General features: G+C 34.8%; 1 protein-coding gene across 50 annotated transcripts in view; it reads right to left on the minus strand.

Moving 5' to 3' along the window:
* The window catches only part of Orc4 (origin recognition complex, subunit 4), a 43259-nt gene that overhangs the window by 16760 nt on the left and 3747 nt on the right, over nucleotides 1-22752 (minus strand). For 9 of the 50 annotated variants that reach the window (NM_001429833.1, NM_199092.2, XM_087650583.1 and 6 more), the window contains 7 exon segments: nucleotides 3256-3407; nucleotides 5224-5272; nucleotides 8218-8303; nucleotides 8677-8752; nucleotides 11589-11679; nucleotides 12256-12332; nucleotides 15133-15199. In NM_001429833.1, coding sequence (NP_001416762.1) covers nucleotides 3256-3407; nucleotides 5224-5272; nucleotides 8218-8303; nucleotides 8677-8752; nucleotides 11589-11679; nucleotides 12256-12332; nucleotides 15133-15183 — 582 coding nt within the window. In that variant the 5' untranslated portion in view covers nucleotides 15184-15199. 50 annotated transcript variants of the gene reach the window in all.

The following is a 22752-nucleotide window of genomic DNA, read 5'->3' on the forward strand; positions in this document are numbered from 1 at the left end:
CCTGAGGAAGTGTTGTTCAACCCCTAAACAGGTTCCAACCCATAAACTGATAACTACTGACCTAAGTAATTCCTTTCTAGGCACCAGTATCTTTGCGATTGCATTCTAGCCCCATTATCAAGGGCTAATATTCTCAAACCTACTAAGGACATTCAAACGGCTACTCTTCCTGAACAGAGACTGTCATTAAGCACATTAGTGTGGTATTCTGCACAGCCTATTAAAAAATTCACATAAAAATCTGAGGTAACAAAATGCAATGATACAACCATCAACAAAAATTCAGAGATCTTCATGATTTTGTTTAAGAGGCTCAAGAAGCACGATATATAACAGAGCAAAATTCTACTTGTTGAACTACAGACAGTATTAAGCTGCTGTGGTCGGTGGAGGAATCACTACTGAGCTCTGGATTCTCATCCTTTCCAATGGAAACAAATGCTCTTAATCGCTTAGCCATTTCTCCATCCAATTATTGTTTATTTTTAAGGTGTAATTACATGAAAATAAACTTTGAGAAGTTCTGATCTTCTTAAAATTAACTGAAAAATATAACCATGAGATGAAATTATATTATTGTTTTGCCTCAATATTTTACAGGGAAGACATAGATCATTTTGTGATAATTATTAAAATTACACAATAAATGCAGGGAAGTCAGCCTCACTATACTACTATCTCTAACAAGTATTGATATTTTTTACAATAAAATTCTTTTTAAAAAAGATTGTGGCTCCAGAAATTGTATTTTTTTTTCTGAATGATCTTTATAATAGAAAACAAGCAAAAAGGTTAATAAGCCATAATTTGCATGAAAAATTTTAAGTAACCATACATTATTTAGGAAGTAAAACAGCAAAGACTCATAGCAGTATGGGTTTCAGCGAGGAAAACAAATACCTAAAATGTTTTTAATAGTTTTAGAGATAACAGCTGAATTACTGTGTAGACTCAGAGATGTAAATTTGTACACACACTCACTGATTTTCTACTAAAGAGAATTATAAGGTGCTTGTTACAAGTAGTGGAAAGGCAATGATTGATAAAACAACTCTAGGCAAAGATGAAGAAACTGTACGTGGCTGCTGGAAGTCGGCTAAGAGTGAAAAGGCCTCTGCTGTCAAGGCTGAGGACTCATGTTCAATCCCTGGAACCCACGCATTTGAAGGAGAGAGATCTATTTTCTCCACGTTGTCATGTGGCAGTCATACATCTGCCACAGTATGTACCTTCCAAATAAGTAAGAAGGAATTGCAAAGAAGAAAAAAGTCTTGCATCTGAGAATGGAGAAAGAGGGAGCGTAGAAGCTGCTCTGGTGGTAGTCAGGAATGAAGAAAGCTGAAAAGTCAAGGCTAAGGGGAGGAGAAAGCAAAAGCAAATACTACAGGGATTCTTGCTGACATAGCAACTGTTTATACCTATGCTTTGGTTTTTCTATATATATATTTCCATAAATATACATAAGCATGATTCAACATAAAAGAACTACAGAATTAGAGAAATGTGCATAAGCTACTCATGAATGTTTGTATATAGAGTGAGAGTGAGAGAGAGAGAGAGAGAGAGAGAGCCGCCAGAGGTTAACACTGGGGGTATCAACTGCTTTCCAATTTAGTTTTTAAGACAAGGATCTTAGGGACAATGATCCAGTTCAGCAGGTAAAGACACATACTACCAAGTCTGAGGACCTATGTTTGATCCCCAGGACTCACATGGTAGGAGAAAAGTGACTCCTACAAGTTATTCTGTTGTCCATATACATGCCATAGTACATGCATGTGTTTCCGACCCCCAGTGCTTGGTTTAGAGGAGCCCACATCTATGGGTTTTGAAGTTTGAATTCAAATCTTCATATTTTCTTATGTGTATGTGGCATGCTTTGCATGGTGTGTTTGTATGTATGAAGGCCTGAGTTTGAAGTCAAAAGTATTCATCATGGCTTTCCATCATTCTTTGTTAAATGAAGCAGAGTTTCTCAATTTAACTCACAAGTCCACCAATTAGGCTAGTTTGGTCAGATAGCTTGCTCCAGAGATACACTGTAGGCCTTAAAGTTCTGGAATTATAAGTGGGCTGTCACATCAAGCCCTGCGGGCAAATAACTATATTCTGGGGATTTGAACTTTGTTCCTTACATTTGACCAGCAGGTCTTATACTCACTACACCTTCTGCTCAGCCCCTCTTCCCTATCCATTTCTTTAAAGATAGCTTCTAGTTTGGAGGAAAGATAAATACAGAGTATCAGTGATAAATAAACACAAAAGAATGATCTCAAAGCACATAAAAAAGTATACCAAGTAGTACTAAAAACATGTCAGAGTAATTTCAGAGAAAAGCAGTAAAGTAAAAATTGTCATAGAAAACCAGGATTGTTAAAAGGTGAATTAACTGAAATAATGTTTTATAAAAAGGAAAGAGAGCCTGTAGGAAAGAAAATAAATAAATGATAAAGCCTGAAATCAACCTATGAAAAAAGAAGATGGGCAATGGGAACCATGAAGAACTGTGCAGAGACATCGCAGTTAGACAGAGAAAAGGTGATTTTACATGTTACCAGAACGCAGAGTAGACACAGACAGTTCTGGTAGTATAATCCTAAAATCTGTGCTCAGAAGGATCACAAAATCAACATCTTTCTGAGATTCACGGTAGGTTAAAGGACAGTCTGAGCAATTCATAAGTGAACTTTTCTATCAAAATAGCGATTATGAAAATAGTGCCTATAATTCTGTGGTAAAAGGTGTTTGTCTACTATGTGTCATGTCCTAGGTTCAGTTTCCAGGAGTGGACAAAAACAAAATCAAAACCTTAAGCACAAAAAGGTGTCCAAAATTTTTATTACTTAGAATTCAGCTGAAACCATTTAAAAATATATGCGAAAGCAAGAATTCATTCTGTTGTTGGGAAAAATCTATAGAATTTATAGAGATACATTCTTAGTAACATTCCAAATTCTAAAAATAATCTGGTATGAAAAGTAAAAAATATTACCAATTTGTATAAAATATTACTGATATTAGATATTACACAACTGTTCCTTTACTTGCCAGAGTAAAAATTTCACTTTTTAGTTTTGTGAGTTTTACTTCATTGAAATCATAGCTTACAGAATATATAATCTTTTCTTGTTTAACTCAACTGAAAGTCAGGATTACTGTATAAAGAATAAATGAAAGATAAATTTCAAAATACTTTGTTACATGACTTACGTCAGTATAATTAAGTTTGGATTTTTCAAATCTACACAGACTTACCAGTCTACATGTAAGGCCAATAACTGCTATTGGTGTCTGTGCAGATTGAGAAATGTCAAAAAGATTATAAAGGAGTGTTTGGTTTTTCTGATGAGCAAAAAGATCAAATTCATCCAGTATGAAGATCACTGGGCAACTGCTAGTCCGGTTACCTAAAAAAAAAAAAAAAGAATATTGAGTTTTAGATTACCAAGAAATTACATTAACTTTTCTTGTATTTTTAAAATGCTAATATATTTCAGTTTAAATTTCAAGTCAACACATATTGGTGAATTACTCTGGGCAGGGCATTCATGCAGGCTTACTTCTACATAAAAAATTAGCCACAGGACATAGATGGCCATTGTTGTAAAGCAGTTTGCAGTCTAGTCATAGGAGTCTAAAAGTTTGATGAAGCAAATTGAGAAAAGTAATTTGCAACATAGTTATAAGTTTTAACATTTCATCCTGGAGGAAATGTTCAGTAGGACTCAATACATTTCTCTCTCTACTTTTGAATGGAAGCTACTTTAATAGAAAAATAATTAAAACTCTTAAGAGTAAATAATTTACATTCATGTAAAACCTTTCAAGTAAAGATTATTATTTATTCCAATAATAAAACAAAATGACCCGAGCTTAAACAATATAATTTTGGCAAGAAAAAACCCAAAGCACTAAAACCAAACAGAATTAGGAAGTAGTACAGAAACAGTATTTGCATAATATGGCTATACACAGTGGGGCAAATAGTTTATTAAAATCACTGCATATAAAAATATATCTGTGGGCTTTGTTGACATGTACAAGTAATCTCAGCAATCTGAAAGGTAGACCCTGGAGGATAATGAGTTTAAGAGTTAGCCTCAGAATTTGCTATGTTATCCTTGGGAGGCCTTCCCTTTTCTGAAGAGAAATGGAGGATAGGGCAATCTGGGGGAGGGAGGAACTGAGAAGAGAGAAGGAAGGGGAAGCTGCAATCCAGCTGTTAAGTAAATAATCAAAAAACATATGTGTACATATGTGAACATATTAAATGGGAATACTGATGAGTGTTTACATATTCTGAAGGAGAATCATTCTCTTTAGTCAACAAGTACACACAAAGCTGAAGGCAACGAGGCACAGGAAGTTCTATGAATATGTACGAGACAAACATCACCACCACAGGATGAAGCATCAACAGGGAAGAACAGTGGTCAGACAAGACAGCAAATGAATGGCCACCATCAATAAGTCACGCTGATTAAACAAAAAACCAAATTACAGAAATGAAATTGATGCTGAATTCTTTTCTAAAAGTTAATCAAAGATAAAATTTTATAATTGTTTTTGAACTCTGGAAAAAAGTACTCTCACACATGCTTCGAAAATAATTATGCAATCATTTTTCAACCTGGTACTTTTTAATCTAAAATTCTACCTATTATAACCTATCCAGGAAAATACACGAATAATCTTTTAAATATTTCTTCCTAGTTATAAGAACAGAAACATGTAACTATTATAGCATTCTTATATAACAGAATTCAAGACAACCATAATTACCAAATAACAGGAAAATTATTTTATTCTCGTTTGTATGAGACAGCTATGATTACAGGCAATTTTAGCTTTTTAAAATTTTAATTTATTATTTGTGTGTCTGAATGAGGTCTTTGTGTACATCCTCTAATGTGTTGTGGTGAGTGTGTGAAAGTCAGAGGGCAACCTCATATCTTGGGTTCGAGGAGCAAACTCAGGTTGTCAGGCTTGGGTGGCAAGTGCTTATTGCATACTGAGCCCCTCTCACGGATACTGATTTCATTCCTGAAAAAAAATCATATTCTGAGAATCATCATTACAGTGGCTATTAGCTTATTTAATTAAATTATTTAGTTTAATTCCCATACCTTTTACTTTTCTTTTTTCTTATTTTTTGGTGAAAATTTGTAATACTTAAATAATCAGAGAAATCTGAAGGTAAAATTAAGTATCCTAAACATGTACCTTTCTGCAAAGCTTCCAGAAGAAACGAAAGGTTTTCAGCAAAGCTTCCCTGTGTAATAAAAAGACAAGACTGACGTTTCAAAAAATAAATAAGGATGAATATTAGAATATTTACAAAAAATACATTGTTTTTACTAGGAAATTAGCCACTGAATAGATTCTCATTTGGGTATCTGCATTAATTATCCATAACTTAAATATTAAAGGAGAGAAAGTAGAACACTGAAAATGACAGTACTATGTCATATGTGAAGTTTCATATTTTCTGGATAATACTGGTAGAAATGTTAGATAACAGTGTACTTTCTGGAGGATTGCTATATTCTAAATATAGCTGAGGACTAGAACTATATTCCATTTTGTATCTTTAAATACAACACGTTCCTTCTAGTCTCAAATTAATGTGCACCATCAAAAAAAAAATCTTAGTATGGATTAAAATCTGATCCAAAAAGAAAAGGGGAATTTGCTTAAAATATTTAACAAAGATTTTCTACATAAGAACACCTATTTAGGAATTTGTACTTACCACATTATGTTTCTTTGGACTATGTCTGAAGTATTTTTGGAAAAAACTTATTAAACATTTTGGAAGAACGTCTGTGTCCTGTGGGTATGTGCTTGTCAGTACACAGAGGACAGAGGCATGGCTCCCTACCTGGATGTGGAGAGCTGTGCGCCACCTGACACAGGTGTTTGAAAACAAACCCAGCTGCACTGGGAGAGCAGTAAATGCACCTTACTGAGCATCTACCCCTCAACCCCACATTGTAAGGAAAAAGTCAACTTTTAAATTTAAGGAGAATAGGTTTCTTTTCCAGAAAGAACCTGATACAGCATAAACATTTTTAGTTTTTTAACATTTGTGCGCAGCACAATGTACATTTGGAGGCCAGAGGGTAACTTGCAGGAGTTGATTCTCTCCTTCTACCTTTAAGGGGTTCTGCTAGGTTGTCCAGCTCGCTAGGTAGCAAGTGTGTCTACCTGCAGAGTTATCTCACCAGCCCAACACAGTGATTTAAATGTGTCCACATACAGCAATAATCACCTGCTTGATGCTAGTACTACTACCAAGAACAAGTATACACAATTTATTGTAACTAACATTGTCTCACAGAGATAATAATCTGTTTGGAAATCGGCGGTCAGTTACTCATTCAAAATTATTTTGATGTCTGTTTTTTTCAAAAGTCCATTGTAGCTTATCATAAAGTATACACACACTTATTCAAATATTTATGAATATATATGAAAAAGAATGTGTATAAACATACATAGACATACATACATATATATGTATCTGTATGATGTACTTATAAAATATATTTATTCAAAGACTATGAACATAGTAAAGTTCTGGCTTAAGTGACTGTTGTTCTTCATGTTCAGACTTTACAAATTTACGAGCTCAGAAAACTAATTAGTCTCTATACCCTAGACGCCTAATCTTCAAAAAGAGATTATAAACTAATAATCTTTTAAAAGCCATCCCTTGTTTTTGTGGAGGATTGAATTAGACCACTTTTCATACACGAGAATACCAAAATGTATAACTGTTCAATTCCGCTAAATAAAATAGCATAGTATTTACTAATCCTGGGCAGATGGGCCTGAGCTGTGTAAGAAAGGGAGCTGAACAAGCCAATAAGCAGAGTTCTGCCATGGTTCCAGCCTCTGCTCCTGCTTGAGCTCCTGTAATCTGGAAGCAGTTAGCCAGATTATTAACCCCATTATCACCAGACTAGTTTTGATTATATATTATAGAAACAGAAAGCAACCTAAAAACATTAGATGTTATTTATTAGCTCTTCTAATGGATTATTTAAAAATATAACAACAAAATTCAGAGTCTGTACAATTGTACAGTCTGTACAATTGCATAAATGCAATTTTTCCACTAATATCTTCAGTCTGCTATTGGTTGCATACACAGGACTTAAATATACAAAGGACTGACTGTCATGATAACCACAAGAGCCATAATTACAATCAGTTCTAATACAACTCTCTTTTATTAATTTACATGAATAGAATACCAATATATATCCATTTAGGAACATTAGAATTAACACCCCAGGTCATTTGGAAATTAAAAGCTACATGGAGTAGGAATTCTTGTTGAACACAGTATTTATGCAAAGGACATTCTGAATTGATTTTCCAAAATTTTGTCAGGCAGGAAAGGAGAAAATATGGTTGCCTCAACTTTTTGCTGCTAACTTAAAGAATGCACTCCCTAGATACACTAGAAGCGCACATAGCTGTGTTCAGATCACTGCAGCACAAAGCAAAGAGTGATAAGGTAGGAACGACAGTACTGCAGGAGCAGTGGTGGACAGACAATGGACTTGGAATATGGGTATCTCATCTGCATATGGAGTCTCTGGATAGTACATTAGGACATGGATTACTCATGTTTTCCTTAGGTCATGTGAGGTAAACAGTTGAACGAGACATTTCAAACACTTCGAATCACTCTGAAGCACTACCTGTGGTTTGAGACTCAAGGCACACCGTAAACGATGGACGTGTAACAACAGATATTCAAACAGCACATTAGCATCAAGCAGAGTATTTATCCAGAGGAAGTTTATTTCCCTTGTTTAGAATAATCTTGAAATATCCAACATAAGTCTACTTAATAAAGAATTTGATATTGAGGAGATTCATTGACCTGACAGCCAAATATCACCACTGGGGGATTAAATCATAGCAACAAAGGAGTCAACCCACTATGCCATTTTTAAATTCAGCCTATTATACAACATGCTCATGCTACTTTACAAGTATTGATTAAAAAAAAAAACTTTTACTTAAACAAATAGTCATAAAAATACATTAAACAACCACCAAAATAAGTTTGATGACTAAATATATCCTCATACATTAAGTCATTTCCTAACAAATATCTTACATCAATCTCTAATATATATTGTATAATTTTCTAATATGACTCTAACTTTTCAGAAATAAAATATCTAAAATGATACTTACAAAAACTTTATCTCCAACTACATTTTCTAGATTTAATTGTCTTGTGATCTCTTTCAGAGCAATTTTATCATTTGTCTGTAGCAGTCCTGAAACAGACCAATTAATAGTGTCTAAATAAAATGAAGCAAACATTTGACAGACTATAATCCAAGTAAATATATTTTCTAATGCTTTTAAAAATTTAATTAGAATATAATCAGTTTGCTAGTTCATATTATTTCTTAAAAAAAGGTAAAGAACCATTCATGGGTGAAGGTACTATTTAAGGAAAAAAAACTATTTGAAAATATATACTTTTACCTTCTACACTTTCCTTTAATTTCTAAAAGCCATTAAACTGGCATATCATCTTTAATATATAATATTTAAACAGACTTAAAAACACAAATGAATTTCTTATCATCATATGCAAACGTAAGTAGTTTACATAGTTTCTTAACAGAAAAATGATATACTCACCATTTAAGTGAACTTGTAACACATTTTCACTCATGTCTCCTATTTGCATGAGCTCTTTCAAGGCATGATTTAATAACTAAATATAAAAAGGTGTAAAATGTTTAATATAGAAAAGATAAAGATGAAGCTATTCTTTTTTAAAATCATAAGTGCTGAGAATAAATAAATCACTTTATAGCTAAATGGTTTAAATATACACAACCCACGATGTCTAAGTCTTATGATGGCAAAGCCTAACTGAAACTTGAAGATCTTAACAATCTAACTAAATTTTTAATAAACGTTGGAAGCAATCCTAAAGCTTTCTCTACATTACAGATTAAAGTACTGTCTTCTGTAACCTTTACGTCTCAGTAAACTTTATTGTTCGGTAACATTTCTCTACGAGCTGTCACTGAAAGCTACAGAAAAAAATAACACTAATAGTTGTAAAGGTTTGTCGTCCAATGTCAATTTTATGCAACCCTGTTAAACAGTCTCCACACTGACAGGAAATAAGAAATAGCAGTAGGTTCAGAAGAAAAAGATAAAGTATTACTCATGGATAAATAATGAGAAAACCATACTGATGCCAGGTAGCTGGACAGGGCATCAGTAGGCCAGTAATCAATCCCAGCATCTAGGAGGCAGAGAATCAGAAATTGAAGAGTCAGGATGATCTGCAACCTGAACTATACAAAATTCTGTACAAACCAACAATCAAAACAAAACAAAAAAGGCCACAAACCATAGGAAAGTTAATCAAAGGTTACATGTAATTATAAGATTACCAATAATAATTACTATAAAGATGTACTTATACTCAGAAGGTATTATTAGAGTATAAGATTTGTAAATGAGGAAGATTAAGGGAGATGTGAAACACTTCTATTCAAAATGGGTCCAGGAAACAGATGTTAAGTGCACATATGAGTAAAGAGAGCAGACAGAGTTCACAAAAGGATAGTAAACATAAAAACTATTTTTGGTATAGTTGTGTGGATTTTAAAGGACACGAATTTTACTTTAGATCATAGGTACTCTCGATCTAGATCCTTTAAAAAAACCAAACTCTCTGGGTACAACTGCCCGACTACTGTAGTAGCTCAGCTGAGAAGAATCAATAAAAGCAACCATAAGGGGCAAGATGGTACTTTACTATCTTTGGATCAGGACAACTCTACCACAAGAGAACATCTGCGACTCATACAGACTTCTCCTTACAAATACCACCTTCAACATATTTTTAAAAAGTACTGCATTGTGTGCTGCCTCCTATCCCTTAAATTTCCCTGACATTTATATTTTTGGGGGAGCCATTTTCTGTTTCAACTCATGAATCACACATTAGAAAACATTTCAAGTACTTTAAGGAATAGATATTAGTAAAACGTTCATCTCGTAAGTGTATCAAGAGAGGCTGAGCACTCTTCCATTGAACTTGTCTACGCAGACTGGCTTCCTTTGATTTCTCCACTACTATTATCACAGCCAAGTCACAGGGATCTGAGATGTCTTAAGTGTAGTGTAGCCACTTACATAATCCAAATACAGCAAAAAGAAAAAGAAAAGCTAAAAAAAATCTTATTCCAGGATTTTCCTCACAAATCAAAATTTAAGCAAAACCCATGCAATTCTAAGGGGAGGAATAAAAACAAAAACACCTGAGGAGGAATATATCCCCCAGGGGTAGTAGATAAGTACAACAAACAAAACCACAGACATATTTCATATACTCCTTTTGCTAAAAAAAGGTCACTAACTCAAAAGCAAAAGAAAAATACTATAAAAAAACAATAACAACAAAGAGCAAAGAAATAGTAATTATATCAAGTGAGCAAGAGGACCAAAACAGATTGGAGTAAAAAAAAAATCTTTTAAGAAATGTAAAAAATTCTTGAAACAGTAATAAAGTTGTCAATTACCAAGTTATGTTCTTTAAACAATGGACAGGTAGTATAAATAAAAAAATAATTTCTTCATCTTGCATAATATAAGAATAGAAACACAATTTTAATTTTCTATCTTAACTATTTAAAGTATCTTCATAAAAAATAAAATCTATTGAACTAAGTATTAATTTGGCATTATAAAATACTAGAAAAATGCAATTTATACAACTCAGCAACTTAAAATTTAATAGTAATACATTCAAACTTTGATGTATTTGTTTCATATACTGTACAAAAGGACCAGATGAAGAGGAAAAGAATTTTTGAGATTAACTAACTAAATTACCAGAAAAAGGGAAATATGACATAAATATTGAAGATATACCCTGATATGAAAGGTTTGTTTGAAGGTTAATAATACACTGTTAAAAAGAGGAAGGAAATGCTTGTTGAGAATCACTGTACAATAATGACCTGTGAGGGCTGGATTTGGGATTCTCAGAACCCATGTAAGGAAACATGTATGTATACTCTAAGTGGCAGATGGGAGGACTAAAATCCCTCAATGAGTGTAGGCCAATATCCCGAGCAGAGACCATATAGAGGACCCCTGTCTTAAATTAGGTAAAAGATGAGAACCAAGCATCAACACCAAAGTTATCCCCTGACCTCTACACACACCAACATACCATGGTATATGCACATGCACGCAGACACACACAGACACAGACACAGACACAGACACAGACACACACACACACACACACACACACACACACACACAAACTAAACTGTATGGGTAGTAATGAAAAGTACTGCTTGTTCCTTGAAAAATCTTATTACTACAAGATTCCAAAAGGCATGATCGATTCCTGTATCACATACTAACTTTGTAGGATACCTGCACAGTTTTTGTCATTTAAAAAGAATAGAAAACAAAGAATGTTACAATATAATGAAATACTGTTTTAGGGTCATCTGATATAAAAAACTTCAAATGTCTAATATAGCAATGATATATGAGAAACTTAAGTCTTTTACCGTGGTCTTTCCTGATCCTCGTGGTCCAACAATGAGTAAAGAATTACTTTCTCCATAGATAGCAGTTCTTTTGAGTAGCTCAATTAAATGCCTAAAATGATATGGAAAGGCATACAAAATAAAAAATAAAGGTGAAATGATTTATTGGATCATACCTTTAAAAAGCTAAATTTGAAAGTGAATATTAATTCTACCCTTTTGGTTTTCTGGTTCTAAGGATCTAAATCTTCCTGTATAGAAAAGAACATTATCCAGTGGAGATTCTCTAGAGACCAGAAAAGGAAACCCAGGAAAGTAGGAATTCATTTGGTTTCATAGTGGGAGAAGATAAGAGACAATTATGCTATCTTTTAGGTCCTCTGTGCTTAGAGATAATTATTTTTACTAGCATTCTGGTCATCAACACTTGAGCTGGCTACCAGGGTTAAGTACAAGAATGTCAGAATCCTTTCAATACTAGCAGATAATTGACACAAAGACAGTATTAGGGACCTTATTAATAATATAATAAGAAATTAAGGACTTAAATGTGTTAATGTTTCACAACATTTAGTTTCTATATATAAAATATAACCTCATCATAACTTAAGACAAGTTTGTATATGACTAGCCTTTTACAAAACTTGGAGAGCAAATGAAAATAAATTTATAATAGAATTACACTTACTTGTATTGTACTTGCACTCCAAATAGGTTGCTATGAGGAGTATGATGACAAAACCTTTCACGTAAAATTCTTTGTACCTAATAAACAAACATAAGATGAACAGATGTAATAAAAATATTTCACAAATAATAAAAATGAATGTGAAAGTTTATTTGTAGCAGCTAGGAATTAATACTGTTTTAGCACCATTTTTCTGAGTTATAAAGGTAGATTCTTCATTTATCTAATCTCAGATAAATAATGACAACAGCAACTCAATGAATGGTAGAACTACTTCAATACATCACCAACTCGAAACTGTTTCAATTCACATGCAACGCAACCTAATACAACAGTGCTAGTACAACCACACAGTCAATAGTCTCTCTAGAGACCAAGACCCTAAAATGTCTTAACCTCATCACAATCAATCTGGACCTGCCCTAAAAGTCAGGATTCTATAGAAAACTAAGCTTGGAGACTTGTGTAGTTTAAATATCCATTAGATTCTGAGTACAGAAATACTAAATGGGCATCATTCACGGCTTAAAAGACACTGCAAATAGGGCTGAAATATAAATTCAAACAACAAGTTACAAAACAATACTACTTCAACCTATAAGTCAGTGTTCAAGTATATGAAAGAAATGGCAATTAACTAGTCTATAAAGTAAGGAATCAGACCCAGGAATGTAGTTAGTTCTCTCTCTCTCTCTCTCTCTCTCTCTCTCTCTCTCTCTCTCTCTATATATATATATATATATATATATATATATATATATACATACATACATACATACACACACACACACACACACACACACACACACACACACGCGCGCTCAGGTCCTGGTTTCTCTCGCCATAACTGCAAAAATAAATAAATACATAAATTAAAACAAGAAAAAAACTTAAAACCATTATTCCTTCTCTGGATCTGGTGCTAATCTAGTAACTCAGGGACAATCCTTAGGTAGCTGTCTAAGATTTAAACAAATGTGCTGAAATAAAAACTGCAGAATTATTTGCTTTCCTAGACTAACAGCTGTCAGAGTCTAAAAGTACTCAAGATATAGTGAGGCTTTTTTTTAACAAGTATGAAAGGATAAAGCAAATGATTCATGTTTATTATTTTAGACGAAGCACAAATAATGAGATTAGTCCCGCTAGAGTCATTTAAGTCAACATTAAAAGAGAAAGACCTTTTTCCAGATCTAAACATCTAAATAATGGAGTAGTAACACTTTTGTGTCAGGCCTATTTTGAAAATTAAAGCAGTATTTACTGTTTTACAATATAGAAATTATATAGTTAATAGGTGATTCCTATTAATCATTCAAATGGATTATTAGACGTATAAAGAATGAATGAATTATATCTATTCTTTCACAATGTTAATACGATATTAAGCTGGAAGAACTATTGGAAGAACCATTCACTTCACATAGAAAAACAGAAAGAACAAAAAAGAGCTCCTTATCTTTTTTTTTTTTTTGCTCCTTATCTTTTTAAACAGTAATTTTTCTTAAAAAAAAAGAAAAAATGAGGTCAAAGTTGAGCAGATAGCTCAGGTGATAAATTATTTGCTGTGCTGAAGCCAAGGTCAGATTCTTAGCACCTATATAAAATACCAGGCACAGCAAGCTCATACCTGTAACTCCAGACCTGGAAAGTAGAGATAAGAGAATATGGAGCTTGCTGTCCAGTCATTCTAGCCAACAGGCAGGATCTACGTCCAACAAGAGGCCCCATTTAATAATATCTTGGAGAATGACAGAGGAGGATTCTTATAAGGATTACTGGCCTGCAGACACATATCTAACACATATACATATATTTAAGGGAAAAATGTGTTTTTAAGTCTTTCAAATTTAACATTTCTTTTTAAAAGTAAATATGGCTGAGGCCAATGCAGATCCATGTTAGGGTAGAGTAATCATGGCAATTTTCTATTAGATTATAGACTTCATATGGAAAACTCACATAGCTATGCTCTTAGCAAGTTTAAGATAATATCAAACATTTAATATAAAAATACTCAATAAACTAAGAATATAAAAAGACTTGCTCAGATTGATAAAGGGTATCAGCAAAGTGTGGTGAAAGACTGTTTTCCTTTTGCTATCAGAAGCTTTAGCTCAGAATAGTACTTTTCTAGCATGTTAGCATGCTCAAACCTCTGGGAATACTCCTAGTACAGCCTTTTCCACTGCCATATCTCTCCTTGAGAGAGAGACAGAGGGAGAAAGAGAGAGAGAGAGAGAATAAGCAAGTACATTCAAATTGAAAAGGACAAAAAAATTTTCAATTTAAAGATGACATGACATTGAACATAAACATTCCAAATAAAGTAAAAAAAAAACAAACCAAAAAACCAATAACTAATGAGTTTGGTCAGATTGTATTGTATTAGTATTAACTATATTTCTATAAACTATGAGTTAAACAAAGATGAAATTTAAAAAACATTTCACATACAACAGCATCTAAAAGAATAAAAATACTTTATGTATTTAACAAAAGTGGTGCAAGCCTTGTATGTGAATATTTAATTAAATTTAAACCAGACTATTTTAGAAAGACAGTAAAAGTTAGGATTCAACTATCTAAATATAAAGGGTAAAGTTACATAAAACCTCCAAATATGAACAATTTAATGGAACAAAGGCCTTCAATAACTTGAACAATAAAAACACAATGTATCATTTCACATTTAATTTTATAATTTAGAAAGTTTCGTCTCTACTCATTGATATTTGCAACATGTAAGGATATCTCTCCTAAAAAGTGCTAAGAGAAAAATAATCAGATTAAAAAGATAATCATTTTTCTGATCACCTTTAGCCAGATTTTGAGATTAAAAAACAGGCTTTTAGATTAAGGAACGCATATACTAACCTGGGAAAGACACTCTGCATGTATGTTATTCTTGCTTTTACGATTGCTCATCTTGACTAACTCAAATCTAAAAAAAATGAAAATAGGGTGAATAAACACTATCTGCTTTAAAAGAAAATCTAAAAACTATATTTACAGAGTTAAATACAAGCTCTTAAATATAAAAGAATGTGTAAAAGTTTCAAAAGCAAAACCGACAGGTGTTTGCATTTGTTCATGAACAAGCTTACCCGCCACTCTCCTTGATAGGCGCTCCTCCCTCATTACTGCACCCCTCCCTTCTCCGTGAATGTACAACTCAAATACTTTCATAAAGAATGTTTTTCCTACCTATCCTTCCACTGGAATCATTCTTTACAGGACACCTTCCATTTTTTTTGTTCTATTCAAGAACACTACATAACCTACACACTAAGGTTTAAAATCTTAGTTCAAGAAAACACAGTATATAAGTGAGTGAGATGAAAAAAACAACCCAGGAATTCAGCCAAGAGAAAGACACATTGAAGAGAACACAAGTTTAAATTAAGGTGGAACTGAAAAACTTAATAGCCAAGTAGAAAACCTAGGGAGAGTCTTTCTAGTAGAATAGAACAGGGAAAACATGGAATATCAGAATTTAAGACTTGGATTCAGGTAAATAAAATGAGAGGATTGGGGAGTGGTGACATCATACAAGAACAGTGGAACACTATGAAAAGATCTAACTTAAATTATAGAAATAGATGAAAGGGAACTCAAAATCAGTAGAATAAATCAGATCTAAAAACAAACATATAAAGAATATAGAAAATTTCCCCAAATTAAGGAAAGACACAGACCCAAGAAGTAAACAGAACACCAAATAAAACTAGAAGAGAGGTCACCATGGCACATTATGGTTAAAGCAGAACAAGAGAGAGTACTGAAAGCAATAAGAAAAACAAATCAAGACAACCACAAGTTAACTATGATGGAAATATACCACAATAAGAACTGACTTATCAATAAAACGTTCAAAGCCAAAAGAAAAGACGATGGATGCCATCTTATATACTATAACTACCAAAGCTACCTAAAATGGTTGAAGTAGAAAGAAAAGTTTTCAGTGAATAAAACAAGCTAAAATAATTCATGTCCTAAGTCCAATTAAACAACTGTAGGTTACTGCCAAGATACAAGTTCTACTGGACACTTAGAGATAGTGTATTAGTCTTAGCACCTGTGCTATTACTGGTATCCTGCTCAGAAAGTAAGTCAAGACTCTTCTCACATGAGAATCAGGGTTGTCTGGTCTTATGCTAGGGTCCTGGATCCATCTGGGGTTGAGTTCTGTGTGTTGATAAATATGGATCTATTTACATTATTTGACATTCAACCATTACATTTGACCAGCAGGTATGCTGTGTTTTCTCCAACGTTGTATTATTCCAGTGTTGAATTATTACTTTCTTTGTCAAAAATAAGTTGTCCGTAGTTGTATGTACTTGGATGTGGTTCTTAACTTCTATTCCACTGGTTAATGTGTCTGCTGTCATGACAATACTACACTGTTTGTACTACTTGAAATCTCTTCGATGATTTTTTACTCAGGATTGTTTTCGCTATCCTGTCTGCAGGAGTGTGTGCTTCCATATTAGGCTGCAGATTTCTGTGAAGAAGTGTGTTGGAATTTTGATGACGATTATGTTGAATCTGTATATGGCTTTGGGTAGAATGGCAATTTTCACTATCATAATTTTTAACAATCTATGATCATGAAGATCCTTTGATCTCCTGGTATCCTTCTTCAATCTTCTTACATCAGTATCTTATCAAACAAGCCTTTCACATGCTTGGTAAAAATTTCATAACTGTGCTGATAGCACTCCCAAAAGTCAAAGACCATTTGATGAAAGCCCCAATAGCAGACATAAGAAATCCTCTTGTGAACTGTTGGTCAGGGCCATCGAGGAGTTCCCAAAACAAACAGACTACTGCTGGTGACACCAAAAGGTAGAAGGCCCCGATGAAGAAACAGGGCCCAGAGACTTCTGAGCTTGAACTGACCTGAATACACTCTCCCTAGGGACTAGCATTCATAGTAACAGAAGGTGCCTTCCAAAGGAGGGAACAACCAACAGTTCTACCCAGCTATGACATCTATGAACTGTGTCAGTGACTAGCATGGCCCAATAACTCTACAAGTGTAGTAGTGTCAAACATATTTTGGCAGTAACCATCAAACCAGCCCTCTATTCAGACTCACTCAACAAAAGGGAAACCATGCCTGGTACTAGAAAGCTAGTAACTACTCAAATAGTGAAATCATAGCTGTTAGAGGAGAATATAGACTTACTAATTTAATAAACTAGCTGTCTTAGTTACAGTTTCCATTGCTGAAAAGAAACACCAAGACCAAGACAATTCTTATAAGGAACAACATTTAACTGGGCTGGCTTACAGGTTCAGAGGTTCGGTCCATTATTATCGAGATAGGAGCAGAGCGGCAGCCATGGATGGCACAGGAGAGTTCTACATCTTGATCTGACTACACCCAGGAGAACACTGTCTTCCAGTCAGGAGGATCTCAAAGCTCCCCCCACCTCGCAGTGACATACTTCTTCCAACAAGGCCGCACCTTTTAACAGTGCCACTCCCTGGCCTCATATATTCAAACCACCACACCAGCAAAACTCCTAACAATCTAAACACTTGTTTCAATTCCCAAAGATAGGATAGTTTCCACACCTCATCAAGAAAATTTTGCAGTTCTGCGTTTCTGCCTTGCTGCTGGATGCCTGCGTGCTGACATGTTGCTCAGGGAAGGCGAAAGCAGTCTAAAACAGGGGTTCCAGCCTGTGTTTCTCTGGGTGAAAACAGTATGAGCTGGAATGGGTGTTGTAGTTCTGAAATTCCTGTACACCCAGAAGCCACTGGAAACAATGAGGAATTGAAAAAGGTGGTCCCCATGCTCCGGTGTACTCAGACTCCAGCCTACGATGAACCCAGGACTGGGGTGGAATCAGCTTGGCTCCAAGTGAGTGCCAAATGTATGGAGGGACCTATCTAGACACCTCATTAGCATGGAGAACTCTAGGTTTTTTTGCTGTGACCTGACCAGTTGTCATGGTCCTCTTAGTGGGGCGTCATGGTCACATGCTCTAGGACAGGAACCTGGTTTGGAGCCAGTTCATACTCCTGCCATTCTCAAACTTACCCAGATCTTCTGTCTGGTGTCATAATCCAGTGCCCCACAAAATTTCTCTCTGAATCAGATGGAGACAACAACTATAAAAAACCATAATCAATCAAAATACAAAGTTGTGAAGCCCAGTTCTAATAAATACATATACAAAATGGTCTAGAAGCCTAAGGTTCAAAGAACACTGTATAAGAGAGGTGAAAGATTGATTGTAAGATCTAAATGATCTGGGAATTTGCTGTAAAACTGTATCTTCTAGTAACATCAGAAGCTATAACCATAAAGTCTAACCAACATGACTGTCCAAACGGAAACTGAACTAGGATGACACCAATGGACATTTCAAACTAGACTGGGAAAGGCCCAGAACTATAATTAATTGTACTAGTAAAGTTTAGAGTGGGAAAGATGATTATAGTCGTTTGAATAAGAATGGCCCTCTAATGAGCATATAGGCTTGTTGGAGTAGGTATGGCCTTGTTAGGAGAAATCTGTCACTGAGTGGGTGGGCTTTGAGATTTCAGAAGCCCATGTCAGGCCCACTCTCTGTCTCTTTCTTTCTTAGCCTGTGGGTTAATATGTAGTCTTAGCTACTGTTTCAGAGCCATGCATGCGTATTGCTCACCACCATGATAAAAAAGGAATAAATTTCCAAGACTGTAAGGAAGCTCCCAATTAATGTTTTCTTTTCTAAGTATTGCCTTGGTTATCGTGTCTCACCACAGCAACAGTAACGCTAAGACAGGAGTCTTCCTCAGGATACTAAATGGTCATCCAGTGCCAAGTGGTCAGCCCTAAAAACATAAATACAAGTAACATTTTATGGACTTAACAGGCCATGTTGAACAGAAACTGGATTAAAGGTGGTTTTAGGTCATTGCTGAATGCTCTCAGTGTAAAGAGGTTAGCCAGGCCTGGTGGTGCACACTTACTTACAGCACTAGGTAGGCTGAAGCAGGTGGATCCCAGAACTTAAGGACAGCTAGCCTGGTCTACAGCGTGAGTTCCATGACAGCCAGCGTTTTGAAAAACCAAACCAACCAACCAAACAAACAAACAAAAATCTTACAGGAAAACCAAGCCTTAGGGAAGTCTAAACACTTTCCTAAGCTTATCTGCAGGAATTCTACTAATTTACCATTAAAAACAAACAAACAAACAAAAACTACATTTCTGTTGCAGGCGTATTCTCTGGGAGTAAAATATTCACAGAATATGTTGCAGTTCTTAACAAGAGTTGTCTTCAGAAAAAGTATTTAACTAGGACTGTACCAGAGACCCTAATGAATGCCAGGAAGACAACCAACTTCAGTAGCCTCTACTATGTAGTCCTGGGACACACACACACACACACACACACACACACACACACACACGCACACACGCACACACATATTCACCCCCCAAAAAATCCCATTCAACAAAATACAACACTGATCCTTGATTTAAAAAAAAAAACTAGAATAAGAATATTTTTCAACATTGTAAATAATATTAAGAAAAATATCTAGAGCTAGTATGGTTGACTGAATAGCCTTGGCCCCGGAATTGGCACTATTAGGGGGTGGCCTTGCTGGGGGGAGGTGTGTCACTGTTAGGATGGGCTTTGAGACCCTCCTCCTCCTAGCTGTCTGGAAGACAGTCTTCTCCTAGAGGCCTTTAGATCAAGATGTAGAACTCTCAAGTCCCCCTGTACCATGGGGAATATGGAATACTCCTGCCTTGATGACTAAACCTCTCAACCCGTAAGCCAATTAAATGTTGTCCTTAATAAGAGTTGCCTTGGTCATGGTGTCTGTTTACAGCAGTAAAACCCTAACTCAGAGTGTTATTTATTTTTAATGTAAAATGGAAGAGTGTCCACGACTTCTAATCGAACAGTATAGGTAGTCTTATAAAATGTTAGGTAAGAAAAGTCAGATACAGACATGATGGGGAAAAAACGGTCTTGTTTCACAGATATTATGACTATATAAAATTCTTACATATTACTTAATACCTATTATGTTGTTTATGTGTAAAAAATACTATGCTTATTGTTTTCCTGTAATAAACCTAATTTCCAAATTAAAATACTATTCACATTTGCAAACACCAGGTGTGCGCATGCTTGCATACATGTATACATGCATGTATGCATAGGCATACACACACACACACACACACACACACACACACACACACACACACACAGCCCTAGGTATAAGTCTATCAAAAAGTGCAACTTGGGATAAGCCACCCAGTGCGAGAGATACAAGTCCTTGGGCTTGGTGCTCCTGATCTGTTTTAAGTATAAAAAGAGAGCTGAACCCTAGCATCACTGTGTTATTAATTCACTGGTCCTTGCTTCTGACAGTGGATGTACTCTGACTTGTCAAGTCACTGCTGCTGAGACTTTCTTGTCATGATAGGCTAGAACCTGAAGCTAAGTTTATGCCCTTTGGTTAGACTAGAACAGCAAAGAGAAACTGATGGTTGTGTTTATTTTATTTGAGATTGATGACTCATTTGAAACTCCCAAATTCAAGTTATTTCCCAAATAGCTGTGATTAAAGCTACAGGCTACCATACCCACCTACATTTTTATTAGTAACCAGAGAAACTTAGAAACAGTATGTTCTTTGATGGACTGGATGAAATGGTACAGCCCTATGATGATTATTTCTGTGCTATAAAGCTATGAAGCCATGAAAAGACAGGAATAAACTCTAGGTAGCTGCTCCTAAGTAAAAGAACATACTGTTCAACTTTACAGATGACAAAGGAGGCAAAACTTCAGAAATACTGACAACAGGTCAATGGTTGTCAAATGTCTAAGGAAAGGTAATATAGGACACAGCCACATGAGATTTTTTTTTCCATGACAGCATACTAATGATACCATAATAACATCTCTTATAATATATAATACAAAGTCAATTTCATTGTCAACTCTGGACTTGAACTAAACAACTTATTAAGGCGAGAATTCATAGAAACTAGGTCAATAGTAGAGAAGATGGGATAGTGTTTATAAGCATGGATGTAGAAACTTACTCTGTTTAAAATTGTATGTTTAATTACCTTACATGTCAGTTTAATACTGAAGTCAAATTTGACTCTACGGTTCAAGAAGACAAGGTATTAAAATTACAAAATATTTTTAAACACTTTATTTTTGTTATAAGGCAACAATTTCAAAGGTAAAAGCTTCTTGTGGTAGCTTTAATTTTGTACTTTAGAATCTATGCCAAGAGACTGATGGTAAATTCAAGGCCAGCCTAAATGACACATGGGAGTCCTATAACAGCCTGGGACTACAAAGGAAAATCTTGTTTCAAAACCAACAAAAAAGCAAAACACATAAACAAAAGAAGATGTACTTCTAAATGATTCATATGTAAAACTACCTCACTACTCTTTGTTCCAGGGGAGACTAAAATATCTTGGTCAGGTGGCTGTCACTTTCCTGTCTCAGAACATTTTTCAGTTATTTTAGCTGATTCTTCTAGTATTAAACTTCAAATAATATTGCTTTTCAATGTAAGGAATTTAGGATGATGTAGATTTAGGTTTTTAATACAAATATCCTACCCTTTTATATGTCTTTTCACTATATTCGATATAGGAGACATCAGCTTATGGTAATGAAAAGAATTAAGAGCTTAATGTACCAAAGAAACTAAATCTTAGCAGCACAAGAAAAAAAGGGTGACAATATAATATATAATTTGTACTAAAAAATGCCAACTACTTTTATATTTTTACTGACACAGGTGGTTAAAATGCTAAAAGTAAAACCAAAAGCAGAGCATGCCTATTCTCTCACTGACGGACAGCTGTTGAGTGTTTCTGTAATTTCAAAGTATCACTTGTCCAGTCCTAAACAACTACTTGTCAATACATTCTTGCCACATATTCACAAAAATCAAGAACTTCTATCATTTAAATCAACAACAAAAAGAGTATATGAGGCTTAGAGTTATAGTTAAGACAAACTGGACAGATCATCTTGCCGAAGCCAAAACACAGACACCTGCTCACACTTGACACTAAAAGAAATAAAGCAATCTGAGATTCCATGCCCAGATCTAGAAAGAGGAAAGTCAGAAATGAGCTCCATACCCAGTCCCTTCTGCCTCCTAAACAGGAAGTGTCAACTGAGGCTTTGCTGGATCATGGCACAACACCATAGCTCAAGGCCCATCAAACGTGGGTACTCAGATTACCCAGCTTAAGGGGAGAAATTAAGGGCAACCTAATCAGGATAAGGGAAATGGCAAGACTTCAGCATATTTTTAAGTCCTGCAAAATGTTATGTCTATAGTGAGAAATTCCAAGATTTAGGTATGATAAAGTCATTTATGACTGATAGCAACCCTAGGAATCTTTCCTAGGAAAGCGATTTCTCAAAAAACATCACCCATACCTCATACAGTCCTAATTTCCCAAAGGACCTAACTGCCACACTCCCCTGA

The sequence above is a fragment of the Rattus norvegicus genome, chromosome 3 (assembly GCF_021556685.1).
Source record: "Rattus norvegicus strain SHRSP/BbbUtx chromosome 3, alternate assembly SHRSP_T2T, whole genome shotgun sequence".
Classification (NCBI taxonomy): domain Eukaryota; kingdom Metazoa; phylum Chordata; class Mammalia; order Rodentia; family Muridae; genus Rattus; species Rattus norvegicus.